Below are 15,088 nucleotides of genomic sequence, written 5' to 3' on the forward strand. Positions count from 1 at the left end.
GTTATCGCTGTCTCTCTTTTTCTCCGTGGTCAAACAAAAACGTCAGTGGGATCTGGCTTCATCTTTGTTGGTGTATTTGAAAATAAATCTGCGTTATTGTAAGTTTAAAGTTCGTACTTACAAAGAAAATCTGCCTTTCGAAATGCCGCTCAGATCTTTGATGTTGCCAACTTTTGATTAAATATCGGCTCACACAACTTTTAAAGCTTAAATTTCCCGGCGGCCTCTGAAGGCACCAGCAGCCCAGCCGCTGTCAAGAGGAGAATCTCTTTTTCTTCTTTTATCTACGCGTGGTAAATGATGCCGCGCGCTGATTGGCTGTCGGCCGCTGACTTGTGCTCCATCCCGCAGGCCCACTCTCTCAGAGCCGAGCTGAATGCTCAGTCAGCGCTCCTCCCGGTGATCCCCGACACCGCTGGCCGCCGCTTCTCGCCACACACGCTCACACGCTTACACATACACACTCTCGTGTGTGCGCACCGCGTCTGCGCGCACCACCGGCTTCTGCAACTTTCCGACTTCACCTGAGCGAGCAAAGCAGGCGGACAGAACCACTAAACAATGCGTGCCAACTGCACTATGCGCTACCACAGGTTACTACTTTTGCGCTCATTTAGGAGGTAACGGAGGAGGTGTGAGCTTGCATGCCATCACCATGGATTGCCTTTTTCTTCTGTTATGGACTTTACCAATCCCGCTGGTCGGCTGCACCTCAGTCAAGCTACTCTCCACCCTCTTGTCCTGGAGTATTTTCAAGGCATGTTGCACTTACATACGAAAAATATATACGTGTGCACTTTTAAATTCAGCACATGCACGTGTAGTTTGCGAGAAAAAAAACCAAACAAGCAGTTGTCTCTTATCAGCAAGACTAAATCAGCGACAAACTTGTCTAATCACATTCATTGCGGTGAAAAGTGATCCCAAATTAATCTCAAGTGCAACTCATATTTCAGTAGAGGAACTCGATATCCCCTTTTGGCTCCCAGTTTTCTGCTGCTTGTAACCTGTTGCTACCTGTCCATTTATGATTTTTTTCTTTCAGACGCTGCACATTTACTGCTCACAGGCCTCCCACACCGTTTCAGCCAGCTATTCTTCCAGCAACAGCCACGGATTAAATCATGGTGAGTGCTTGTCTTTTCACATCTGAGGATGTTTCTTCCAGCTGGCTGTATTCCATGTTTATAGGGAGAAAGTGAATAAAGTGAGATAAATGCCAACATTGAATCAGTTACTAGACCAGAGTGTTAAACAGTGAAGAATATTACTTGTTACACAGTGTGACATGACTACTGCTTATGTGGATGGAAATGATAGAAATGCTTGTTTACATGAACCAGTGAGTGCAGTACTTATTCAAAGACTCCCTTTTCTGTCCTCCGCTTTCCCGAATGTGATTTACATACTTTTGTTTACTCCCAGCACTTTTTCCAGAGGTATACTATAGAAAGGTTTGGATGCTGAAAATAACAATGATGAAAGAGAGATAGATGTTTGAATGAAAATGACACCTTGGTGACTCCACTGGCACATATAAGCAAGGAAGAAGACAGCACTCCCACTTGGTCAAATTATGCATATTCTAAATTATACTGAAAATTGTAGTTAAAACATGATGTCTTTGTGCTAAAGTATTTGACATCAGAATTTTTTGATGTAGTCTTTCTATCCCTTATCATCCCTTATCATCAGACTACGTATTTGTAACCCCTGTGGAAGTGGACTCTCAGGGAGCGTACCTGACCCATGATGTGACCAGGCGAAGCCATCGCGGCAAAAGGTCCTTGCCTCCTTCTCTGCACTATCGCCTCTCTGCCTTTGGGCATGACATGCACCTTCACCTGCATCCATCTTCTGTGGTTGGCCCTGGGTTCACTGTGCAGATGATCAGCTCAAATGGCATCACCACAGCAATGGATGATGCAAAGGTTCACAACTGCCTTTATCAGGGATTTATCCGTAACCAGTCGGCCTCCTCTGCAGCCATATCGACATGTTCTGGACTGGTAAGTGTCAGTAACCTCTGGCTGAACTTTTGTTACATGAAAAACTGAGTCATTTTATGTTTTACCTCAATTATATGGTTTTATTCTTAAACTGATTACATGCTTCTACTTAGTTCAAGAAAGGCTGACAAAACACTTCTAAGTCAATTTAGATGATTTCACAACCCTAATGGGAATTTTTTTTTCAGTTTCTGATAAGTTTGTGGAGCTAAAAGGCTGTCACACAGCAGATTTTGCACTCCACCCCTACCTCAAGTTCCATGCCTTTATTTGTCCTTGAATGCTTCGTGTCCTCTAGCATTCCAGCTGTTTTGATGCACCATTGTCAGACTTTGGTCATATCATGGGTGAACTGTAACATGACATCATTACCCATGAGTGTATGCATCAGTTTCGGTGCTTTGTCTGGAACTGCTTTGAACACAGGGAGGAGAGGACATAAGAGAAAGAATAAAAGGAAAAGAGCAGAAGAAGAGAGAAAAGTTACACTGCTACAGGACAGTACAGTGAAAAGGCCATAATTTAGTCAGGGATGTCATCACTTTTTCCTTGACCACTGTGTTACAGTGTAATTTTGGCCATTGCTCAGGGCAGTTTTCTTCAACCACTCGCCCAGTGGTGTACCTTGTAAGTAATGGTATAGGTCAACATTTAGGAAAAGGCATTACAGATTACAAGATAATATCAACACGGTCCTTGTGAGTTTTACTAAAGAAGATTCAGGACAGGGATAGCTCAGATAGCCTAGTTACTTTAGCACTCTGGAAAAATTTGCTTTGGAGATGCTCATATGGATCCTGCTGCTGTGTGATGCCACAGCTCTGTAATAAACTCAAGGGAGGGACTCCACAAACACAGCTGGATGCAACAATGTAAATCTTTTCATAAAGCATTAATTACCACCAAGTCAAAACAATGAAATCTGTCCATGTGCATATGCATACATCCACTAGTGGCATGCAGTGTGTGTCTTTTGTGCCTTTTGGTCATCTATAAGCTTCACTATTTTCTTTGGTTTATTAGATGTTTAAAAGATCACATTCAGTGTTTGACACATACCATACCAGCATGGACCAGATGGACATATTATACCCCCATAAATGCCATACTTACATTTATCATCTAAGCTCCATACCTCGTCTTACCTACTCCTCCTGCGCTTGCCCTCCTCTTTTGTCCTCTGTTTGCCCTCCCTCTACATCTCCTCTTGTTCACAGCAATTAAAGCCAGGGTGAAGTTTGAGCCGCCTGGCTGGCACTGCTAATCTTTGCATTGTCCCTTTCATTAGGCTAGCTCCCACTAACAATAAAACACCACTGACCCGTTCGCTTAAAAGAGCTGCGAGGACACAGTGTGATTGGGTTGTGATTGCATTTGAATGAGTTGGTACAAACACTCTGATCTATTTTTTACTCTTCTTGAACATTTGCAAGTTTTTGTTTTCCTCTTCAAGTCCGACCACTGGGCCACTGATGGATGTTTTGTTATCGTTATATTTCTAGCAGATAAACAGAGTTTTCTCCAAAATAAAATAATTAAGTAAGACACAATGACAAGTACACTGAAAAGATACTCTGGTACCAACCATTTACTCTGTCTCTTTGTAAAAATCAGTCTGTCTGTGTTAAATTGCTACGAGCTTTAGGACAATAAAGACATTTAACCCCTTCTTTTCATCTAGCCCTCTGCTTAGAAAATTTGGATTAGGTATAAATGAGGAAAGAGTCATTCAAGTGTGCTGACTGCACTGATGGGCTTGAGTAAAAGATTAAGGTGGGATTAAAGACATTGGTTGAAGGAAGAAAGGAAGAAAAAAAGAGGAAGACAAGGATACAAGAGAGAAAATGGAAAAGAGGGTAAAGTAATGAATGAAAAGTGAGCTGGGTCAGGTTGGGAGGCAGCACACGAGAGAAAGTGTTGTGCAAGAGTAATGTGAATTTATTGTCTGTGGTTCAAGCTCCCAGGGAGGCTGGATAGTCTCTTTATAGAGAGTTGGAGAGATGGGCTCTGTTTATGTCAAAGGGCTTTGGAGAAGAAATGAGGTGAGAAGAAGTGAGGTGGAGATAGGAAGAAAAACGTTTTCTCGTGCTTTGTTTCATTGTCTCCTTTCAACAGAAACAAGGAAATGGAAGAAAAGGGAAAAGACAGTGTCTGAAACAGAGCTGTGGACCTTGCGTTTTAATAAAAGCAGAGGTTTCAGCACCAGACCCCGGGCCAAATAAGGGCTGGGACATTTTCTTTTTTAAACAGATGGGAGTGGGATTCAACTGTTAAAATGAAGACCAGGGTGGTATTAAGAGCAGAGTGGGATAGCTGGATGAATGACTTGCATAGTGGGATTTTCTACTGTAAATCCTTATTAATTGAACATGGTGTTATTTGTTGGGTTTAATCACTTTCTCCATGACCTGTAAAAGCACCTTCTGTTCTTGAATGAACCAAAGTTGTCTGCCTCACTTTTGCATGAGAGATGAAAGGATGCCTCTTTAGATGTAATGCTCTCTGATTTGTAAGAGAAGTGGATGGTGTTGGGGGTTGGGGAGGGGTCTTCTCTCTTTCTTCTTTTGAAGGTTTCTCGTCTGAGGTCACTGTGCTGCTTGACCTAAATTTTCTATTCATTGGTGTATGTGGGGGTTGGTGGGACTTAACCTGAACTCTTAACAGGTCTTTACAATGTTCAAGTTCAGTGCTGCTCACCACCTGTGTGAGTCCAGAAAACAAATGATTTATAGCTCCCCTTTGTCTTTCTAGCACCTTCCCAGGATAGGAAACTCCTTACTGGGTAAGCACAGCAGATCTGAATTCTGTCCGGCCTGTACTATTCTCTGCCAACCCTTAGAAATACAACATTAACACATGATGCATCTTAAACCACAGTTAAAGTGGTTTGAAGTGGTTTAAGATGCATTGCCTTGTAGTAAATTTGCAGTACCTTGTGAAGTATATTGTGGTACATTTGTAAACATTTTCGACTTGAGCAGTGTGACTGCTCTAAATAGCATTGTTTGTGACTTGGCAGTGTTCAGAACTTAAATGTTTGAGCGTCAAATACACCCCCCATTAGGCTGGTTATATCAGATAGTGGTATAGCTGACCATGACCTTTACTACAACCTTTCCCAAGACCCAACAGGCCAGGTCAGAGTCAGCCTGAGCTCTCTGGTCTTCATTGGCTTAGGTCCAGATAAACTAATCCATTTTTTCTTCTCTAGGATTTCTATAGTTCATAAGTTGATGCAGCAAACATGCTACCCAATGACCTATTGTTTCTACTTGATAGTTAAAGCAGAAGAGGTAAAGTGTAGATGGCCATTATAGGACCATTTAGAGCTACGTCTGTCCGTTTTTTGTCAGTTTTTAAAATAAAGACCATCAGACATGTACCCCACTATTTAAAGTGATATACTTTAAATGAGGCCTGTGTCCCAGGCTAAGCTAATATGTGTCCCAGGGAAGCCTTTTGCTAACAAGTAGGTAGTCGTGAAAATATCATATACCTTCATTTCCCACAGAGTATATTTTCTGCAATAACCTGAAGTCTCATGGGAAAAGCACCTTTGGATTTTTGTCATGGAACCAAGACATTTTGTCTCTATAACCGATGCACTGTTGAATTTCTGAATGGTCAAGTACTTGGGTGAAACCACATTGCACACTGACTTGAAGAACATTCTTGGTCAGTCAATTTATGCTACTGTGGTTGTATCCATTTGTGGAGTATTTGCCTATGGACCCTATGGACAAAGGTTTTCAGCCAATACAAACATGCTCCCAAGCAGTCCTGCAAACACTTTGTAAGTTATAACTTTGCTCTTCTTTGCGGCTGGTTGATGGACAAACAACAGCACAACCATAAGTAGACCACAGACAAGTAGTACTACATATTTTTGACACTGACCCCTTTTGACAGCTGATACTTTGTAGGTGGAGAGGCAGTCCAGAGCTGCCCACAGCTGTCAATGGACTGTCCACACACTACTGAGCCGTAATTTCCTCATAACATGTCTGTTAACCTCATGAATGAGACCTCTTGGATCTTTATTAGGGTCGTAATGATCCAGCAACCCCCCAGGTACCACAATTTATAGCTTAAAGATGTGTTTGAACAATCAAGTGTGAGAGTAAAAACATTAAACAAAGTGTCAATACACACCTCCTCTGTCTTTCCTCCATTCACTTTCATCCTTTCAGGAAGGTCAAACTCAGTGTTTGATAGCCATCGTTGACACAGCTCTGAGGCTTGTGGCAAGCACCGGTGACTGTTGTAAGAGGAGAGCTGAACTTACACCCTCTGTTCAACTCCACCAGGCGTGGGACTCCCTGTGGCGTGAAGAAGATGCTTGCTCTTTTCCCAGGCGTTGTTATTGATGCTGGATGTACTTTGTTGTTGTTGAACACTTCACACTGTGAATATATGAGAGGTTGAGCTTCATTTCTTTTTGTGAAAATGTGACATCGTCTCTTGCTAAATTTTTACTGACATCAAATTCCAGTCAAGAGTTGGTTGTTTTTTTTATTGAATAGTGATGATTTAAAAATTAGTCCTACCCAAAGATGTTGTGTGGGAAAATAAACCTGAAAATGACACTATTTAGCCAAACAGGACATTGAAGTGCTTGCTTGCGCTGAATATTCAACATATTGTAATCCTGTTAGACTCCTAATGGGGCTGAGACAGCATATGATTACTCATCCACAGGGTTGGAATGTAGACAATATATGATGTGTGCTGCCAATCCCTTAGGCTTTTGGAGAGTTAAAGTGACACTTGAATGACCGATTTCCGGACAACTTTTGGGCTATTTGTACCTGTCCATTATCTGTAAAGCCCAGCAAATTGGAACATCTTCCCACTACAACATACTTCCCTGGCTTGGCCATAATTCAGCGACTGGGCCGGGCCACAGAGGAGCTCAGATCTTGGCGCTACACGAGTAGAGTGGCCCGGAGCTTTTTCCCTGGTGGTCTGGATGCTGACAGTGATGTAGTGCCCGCTGTTAGATGCCAGCAGGAGAGGGGGGTCAGGCTCTCAGCATGGGTGTGGGATGGTGTGTGTGTGCGCTTGTACGTCCTTTCTATGCTGTGCAAGGTCTTTCTCACACAAGACTAATGGCCACTGTTGAAGTGCTCAAGTGGATGCTGCAACTTCTACAAACAGAGGCCATACATCAAATCTGACCTACTGTTGTCACCACTGCAGCACATTGACTGGTGCTGCTGTAAAACAGTCCAGATCTGCAGAAAACTTAGAACTGCCTCGTTAATAGAGTAATGAGCAGTAAATAAAACCCTTTTCAGATATCATCACAGATAAACCAGTTAAAGTAACATGACTCACTTTTGCATTTATGTTCCTCAAAACTTCATTAAGACTCATGACATACACCTTTAATGGAGAGAGCTATGATATAGGTGTGATATTTGTAATACCTGTGAGTTTGGATGTCAGCATGTTGTAATCTTTTGCATGCCTGTCTGGTCGTACAACTGCATGCAGTTCAAACTTGCGCTATGCTAAAAGTGATTTGTAAATGCTGTTGCTGTTGGGACTTATACAGAGTCTTTGAATCGATTTGAATTACACTCCTGCCTCATTTGCAACACAGTAGTGCTATATTAGTTAGTAAAAGTGCTAAAGCTGCACTGTAACCCACTTATAGAGAGCAATGGCACGTTGAAAGAGGACATTTCCATTTTTATGGACTGGTGTGGGAGTAGCCCTCCTGTTCCCTGCTGTGTCTACATGGGATAATTGAGCGAGCCCATGCCCAAGGGCTCCAACCGACAAAAGACTCAACCAACACCATCAGTTTCTCACTCTGTGTGTGCCCACCTCTTCTCTGTTCCATAGACATGCTCAGAGGGTGTCAGTAGGTTGTTCAAAGGCAATTAGTGTGGGTAAACAAGGGCTGCGTGACCTCAGGCTATTGACACATTGTGATTCTAATGAGCTGTACATGAAGAGAGTTATCCATATATGCTATCACTAATAAGAGTGTTTGTAAATAGTCCAGGTCCAATTCAGTGATAGTAATTTTTTTAAATAAGAAAACTCCACTGTGCTGGGAAATACAGTCATTTGAAAGTAAACATAGAGAAATTCAACCAATGTTCCGCCCTGTCATTGCTGCTTGGCTCTTTTCTTCTTTTGATCCCAGTTCCGAAATTAACATGTCTTCTTTACCCATTTCTTACCCCATTTTAAACACACATAATTCACATAAGCAGACTATAATTACTCAGATTGTGATTCTATTGAATTAGTTAGATGCCTGAGGGCTCTCCTTTGCTCTTGTGTGATTTTTTTTTTCCCCTCTTCGCCACACACACTGTGTTCACGTGATTCTTTGCTGAGCTGGACTGCAGATGTGCTTTAGAGCTCAGTAATCACCGGCTTGGGGCTTCTCACCGCTCGTCCCAAGTCTTAAACAGCATGTAAGCACTTACTCATTTGCCTTATAATATCATGGTAGGGAACTTTAAAAGAGGCTGCAGTTTATACAGAGACAAGCTAAAGTTGCCGTCTACCATGACAGTTGTGCTGCTAAAGAAACAGTGCTTGTGCTTGTGCTGACTTTATCCAAGGAAATGAAGACGTTTTTCTCATGTACGAAATAGCGACTTTGCTGACTGAAGGTGACTTTGTTGAACCTGTAATCTGACTGTGACGTAATGAGAAATGTGTGAATGTGGGGTGAAAACTAAAGTGGTGTTTAGCAGAGAGTGCTCATCCCTTTAATCTAGTAAGGTCTTACAAGTGTTAATGTAGAGAGATAAGTAGAGGTCTTCTCTATCAACTTTACAGGTGGCCTTTCTGTGGTCTTTGAAGATTGTGCCTGAAAAAGAATCAGCTTATCTATCATTTCATCTGTAAATCTATAGATGAGTACAAGAGTAGTGTGCTTTTCTCAAATGGTACTGGCATTTTGAGTAATGTTATGTTTCCCTCAACACAATAAAGATGTCAGAGTGGTCAAGTCAACAAATGCTGAGGTAGTGCAACTTTTAGTCTTTATTGTGCCTGAAGAACTAGAAGAACTGGGTCAAATAATGCAAGATCAATCATAGGTTAGATTTAGTTTTTCATAGCATGTTTTTCATGCTTTATCACTTTACTGAATAAGACACTATAGCACAAGTGCTTTGGGTGGCGAGTAAGATTTGAAAGCATTACGCTCTGATTTTATGACTGTATGTGTAATCCTAGATAACTAAGCTGTTGCCATTTTCACACATCCAGAAGGGTTCAAATCTGACATTAATCGATTGATGTTACATACAAGGCAGGAAGCTTATCTTTATCTAATCTGATTAGTCTAACTTGGCCTTATGACAGCTGCAAAGGTTACATTCTTGAAATAGTCACTCTTACAACTACATGAAAAAGTAAATAAAACATGCTTGATGCATATACCTAGAATTGTTTATGGATTAAAAGATGAGAAATGCTCATTTGAGTGAAAATTGGTAACCTGGAAAATGGACCAAAAAAAGACTTTGCTTCAGTGTTATTCTGCCCACTGCTCATACACTGGCCTGCTTGTAGATTCCAACTAATCTCATAAAGTTTGCATTTTGTGATGATGTCAAGAACACCAAGCAAAAATTTTGTAGGCGTTGGCAAAGCTTTACAAATATGAAACCACCGCGGATCAAAAATTCATAATAGAAAGGGAGAAAAAAATGACCTGTGTTACAGTTGGAGGTGTCTTTTCTTATTGTGGTCTATGGGAAAATTCTTTTTCAGCTGCAGAAGAGTTTTGGGCAGAAAAAGACAACTGGGAAAATTTTGGCAACAAAACAGACTTTCAGTGTTATATCCAGCTTTTTAATATATCCATTATTACACCAATAGAGGTTTGTGGGGTGTCAGGGGAGGTAGACTCTCCCCAGTATTACGAACTTAGCCAAACATCCGTAATTTAGCAAAACAAAGTCCTTACTCGTCCAAAGCACCATCGAACATTCTTTTCAATAAAAACCTGAGAGCTAGCAGAAAAGCAGGTTGAGCAGAGGAAAATGGGAATTTGAGTGTGAGCAAATGAGCTTTGAGCATGATCCCACCATATTAAAGCACACTCAGCTTCAGTGTGTAAACACGCAGTAATCTTCTCTGACCTCTCACCTTGTCATTGCGCTTGAAAAGCCTATTTATGCTCTGCTTACTTAGTGCTCACGCCTTGCAACATACTCCTTTGTGTATGCGGTGTTGGCAGCTGTGTCCAACATTAAGAGTCCACTATAACGTCATACTTTGGTATTCACTAAAACACAAAACATGCTGACAAAAGAAAGTTCAATCTATACATTGAGATAAAAACACAAGCAGACACAGAACCATATTTTAACCATTGTTGCAGATGGAATTCGTTTCCTGTCATTATCATCACAGACTCTTCCATCTGCTATCTGCTGGAAAAGAAAGTGGAGAGCTGGCAGATTTGGTGACGCAGCTATAGAGAGAGAGAAACAGAGCACAAGCAGGGATGTGAGTTTTGCACTAATCAAGTTCAGATCTTTGTGTTTCTTTAATTTTAATGTAGGATTCTTATGGTTACAAAGTTACTTGTCATCTCATGGTGACTTTATATCATGAATTGGTTTACATTGCTTTGCATTGTAAGGTAAGGGCTTTACATTATTATAAAGAGACCTTTCATCTGTAACATTATGGCATTCTGAATGCTTCAGTGGGGGAAAATGTGAAATTATGTTTTACTCATGATTAAACTGTTATCATTTAATTGAAGGAGAAAAAAAGATAAATAATAAATAAATAAGTGTTTCATCTTTAAAGAGGAATATTTGATTAGGTGTATGTTTTTGCAGGCCAGGTATGTGCTGAATGCCAGGCAGATGAAAAGATGGGTAAACGAGAGGCGACAGCGGTGTGTGCTGATTGGACACACCTCCTTTGACCTTCTCTAGCTCTGTTTTGAATTCCAAACTATTTTAGGAAGCCACAGTCAATTTTTGCCAAGGGCATTTTCTCTCTCTTAATTCATTTCTTTGAGTTGATATATTTTATTCATGACCCAGAGGGAAATTTTCTTTCCACAATGTGTTCGCAGTGCAACACAGCTGGAGCAAGTAGTCGTGGAGTAGCTAGCATAAGGTTTGTTTTGGCATGTATTGATATGCTGGGCTTCAAACTATTGAGATTGCAGAACAAAACTCCCAGCCACTGGACCATGTGGACATTACATATAGTCAAGATAATAAAATTTGACAGTTAGCTTCCTGTAAAACTTCACGTTGCACCAAGATTGATGGAAGACGTAGAAGATTTATGGACAGTTGGGCGATCAACTGGGAGCTGGATGGTTATAGAGATGGATGGTTCGATGGATGAATAGATGGGCTTGATGATGGCAGTCTGCCACATATCCAGGCACTGTTTTCACAACAAGAGCCTCACCATGGCTTCCCTTTTGTCCAGCCTCTGTTTATTTTGCCACCTGCTAGTCTGGGCGGAATGGGGTCAGTTCAACAGGAGCAGGGCACTGTCACTCTCTCTCTCGCTAGTTCTCTCTGTCTCTCTGTCTCACGCACACACGCACGCATGCACGCACGCACGCACGCACACACACGCACACACACACACACACACACACACACACATGGTGAGTTAGATGACACACAAAAAGGCCATAGGTCACTGGGTCAGCGAGTGTATTGCAGTGAGTGTGCGCCTGATTGATTGCACAGCTATTCTGTGTACATTTGTAGAGTTGCAGAGTGAATTAGGTAGAATACCGTGGTCAGACGGAATGTTTAAGGTTCAGTAGCTTGATCTCTCGTTCTGAGGCCGGTTAAGACTACTCGATTAAAACTGCACGCCAAAACACTGCGTTGACATTATTATGGCAGGCAGGACAATTGGATTGGGTTCATAATGTGTTTCAGGAGGAACCCTGCAAACAAAGCCTGTCAAGCATCCTAACATTTTTAGTTTTTCTCCAGCCATTCAAAGCATGCCTGTGTTTTTATATTCTTTTCAAGTAGAGGTGACATAAATAAATCATTAGTTCGCCATGTCGCAAGTAAAATGTGAGAAGTATGTGTCAGGAGAGTAAAGAAAAAGGCACTTTACTTACCATTTAAAAGCCAAGATGATAAACATTTCCAGCACTAAAAGATCTCTTTTTTTCTTGGATTTATTCTCTTTCTTACTTGACTTCCATTATCTTAATCAGTTCCAAAAATATTTCCTGTTAGACTTGAATTGAATGAACAATAAACTTTTGAGAAAACACACAGTACACTGGACAAATAATATATCAAAAACAAACCCAGGAAGAAATCAAATGCTGGCAGTGATATGACAATGTCAGCAAGAAGTGCTGCAATGTAGTCTGTTTTCAGTAAATTATATTTTGAAGTAAGGCTCTAACCATGAGTGATCTCATTTTAGTTGCGCACACAGTTTAGATTTTGTTGAAATCAATTAAAAACAAATCCCAGTTTTTAAAAATCCCCCCACCAGTAATTTCACGGTGTTCTGTCTTCCAATTAAATAAGACCTTTTCTCTCCTTAACATCTGTAAACTCTTAGAGTGCACATCTGCCTAATGTTAGGATAGAGTTTGGGTTCGAAGAATGAGTGAGGTTGTGGTGGGTGGATCTTGAGGTGATATGTGTGATACAGTAGAAAGGATTTCTGGAAACAGCTGCTTTAGCTACACTGAGGCTTTGACAAAGCTTGGCAGTGTGGACTCAGATACCATTGTAGAGGTGATTTGTGTGTACACTTTGTAAAATACAGTTCAAATCTGTCAAATATGTTTTGTCTTAACTCTTATTATATAGTTTATCTAGAAGAATTTTCTTGTAACCCTTTCTACTTATTGTGATCGACTTTTTTGTGTGTTTTGCAGTCAGGGTTGATCCGTGTGTCTCAGGAGGAGTATTTGATCGCCCCTCTACCCCAACATCTGGCCAGACAACACAACTACAGTGCCCCCAATGGTCATCACCCGCATGTACTGTACAAGCGCTCAGCAGAGCACATTGTCCACAGAAGATCCAGAAGCCCCTCTGACGTCAGTTCTTCTAGACCTGGCAACCCTTACCTTCATGATTATCATCAACAGCAGCAGCATCATGACAACCAGCATGGAAAGCTGCAGAGGCAACACTTCTGTGGACGCCGCAAGCAATGTATGTAAGGGAACCTTTAATTCCTTTCCTTTATTATATGTATATATCTATCTATCTATCTCTCTATCTAGAGATAGAGATAGAGAGATATGGTGTGTAACATCTGGTAGACAATCATTTCTATCCTTTACATCTATTCAGCTATTCAACGTTTTCATAACACAAGTTTCATCTTACCATTAAACTGCGTGGCTTCCATATGTACAGAATATTTATGTGCTGCATGTTAAATAGGACACTTTTACAGTCTTAACTTCTTAAACATTACTGCTGTTGTATTTAAAATGTACAGTTCAAGGTGAAGGAAATATCCATTCTTTCTGCCAGCCACATACTGTCCAGTTTTGAAACTAAACAGTTAAATACAAGATGTGAACTGTCATGTAAAGAACCTGTGTCTTAATCTCCTGTTATTTATTCTGAGCTTTCATGTTACTACACACTAACTCATTGGCTCAACTAACTGATTATGTTTTATTACTATCATCTTTAATTAAACATTATGTTTGATTCTGTTCAGAGTTTACTCTGGCAGGATAAAGAAGGCTCTGATAAAACAAGTGAAACCAACATGGAATGCTAAATAATAATCTAATATAGTACCTCATTTTGAAACAAAAAACATCACCATAGAGGTTTATAACACTTTATAATAACAGGTTTTAACGTATGTGTATGTGCTGTGGGTTCAGAAAGTCTGATTCTGATATTTCTGATTCTGCTCTATTTTAAAGTCAGTAATCAAAAAGAAAAGATCAGAATTCCTGAAGTTGTATCTTTCCGCTGAAGCAGCATTTACTAAGGTGAATTTGATCTGCTCAGCAAAGGCTTGTAAGTAAATCAACCTGCAGCCGTCATTCACCTGCTATACTGAATGCTTTTTAAGTAACATTGTGAGACTGGACAACACGGCACCAGATCCATGTGAAATTGTCACAAGTCAAATTATTCCAAGCAAGGAGGTTCTTTTCCAGTGTCAAATTGTGTCTAGACTGAAGGTTTCTGAGGGGGAAGCGCATTACACTCTAAAATGCTGCGTGGAAACTGGATCAGTTGTATCTAAAACACAATCAGGCAGACCAAATGTGACTACATTAATACATCAAACATTGTTCACTGGGAGATAGAAAAGCTAAATCTAATAATAGTTGCAGAATTCGCTAAATAAAGAAAGCAAGACTGCAGTCAGCAAAAGTATTGTTCTAAGAAAAGCTGTGTAGTCGTAGTCTCAAATGATTAAAAGGGTCTCTAAAGTGCATGTCAGGATGGGAAATAAGGCCAAAGACTTGAAGTGGGCTAGAACTTTGCAGCTTTCACAATGAATGATTATAGAAGATTTAATTTTCTAATAAAGTCTGAGATTTGTGGATAAAAAAGAAATAAAGATAAAAATAAAGAAGAAATGATACTACAGTATCGACTCCACCATGAAACACAGTCTGGCAGTATATTGGCAGTATATTGTGACAAAGTTGCTGTACACCCATCATTATTCTGCTCCATAATGTAGCAGAATAATGACTTTGTTCAGACCCCAAAGCCTAAAAAAAGCCTGTGTGCATGTTATCCTAAAAGTAAGATGAAATCATACCACATCTGTAATTCAGTTTTCCAGGGATTCAGCTTTTCATTCAAATTGTTATGCTGCATTCACTGGTGTATTCAGACTTTTTGATCTTACTGTACATATATTATGATGATTTATGTCTGTATTAAATATTTGAGAACACTCAATTTCAGTGCATTATATGTTTATCAGCATGCATTTCAAGTTGTTGTGTCCAGCTAAAAGTGCAACACTAGCCTGAAGCTACTGAACCCTTAGGCTTTTTAACAATTGTTTTTTTAGTGATGATAGGAAGCAGCATGGGGAGTGAATTTCCTGTCCTTTCAACACCAGAGCACGCACTTTTAACACCT

At 40.5% G+C, this 15,088-nt stretch overlaps 1 protein-coding gene across 3 annotated transcripts in view; it reads left to right on the top strand.

The window, feature by feature from the left end:
* Nucleotides 1-451: 451 nt before the first annotated feature.
* adamts18 (ADAM metallopeptidase with thrombospondin type 1 motif, 18) overlaps nucleotides 452-15,088 on the top strand; it is a 61,828-nt gene continuing 47,191 nt past the window's right edge. For 2 of the 3 annotated variants that reach the window (XM_080885620.1, XM_080885619.1), the window contains exons 1-4: nucleotides 452-757; nucleotides 1,046-1,127; nucleotides 1,696-2,009; nucleotides 12,886-13,168. In XM_080885620.1, coding sequence (XP_080741746.1) covers nucleotides 656-757; nucleotides 1,046-1,127; nucleotides 1,696-2,009; nucleotides 12,886-13,168 — 781 coding nt within the window. In that variant the 5' untranslated portion in view covers nucleotides 452-655. Of the gene's footprint in view, nucleotides 758-1,045; nucleotides 1,128-1,695; nucleotides 2,010-12,885; nucleotides 13,173-15,088 lie in introns of those variants that run through there. The other variant, XM_080885621.1, reaches the window with a different exon arrangement.

The sequence above is a fragment of the Rhamphochromis sp. 'chilingali' genome (genome assembly GCF_963969265.1).
Source record: "Rhamphochromis sp. 'chilingali' genome assembly, chromosome: 6".
Taxonomy (NCBI): domain Eukaryota; kingdom Metazoa; phylum Chordata; class Actinopteri; order Cichliformes; family Cichlidae; genus Rhamphochromis; species Rhamphochromis sp. 'chilingali'.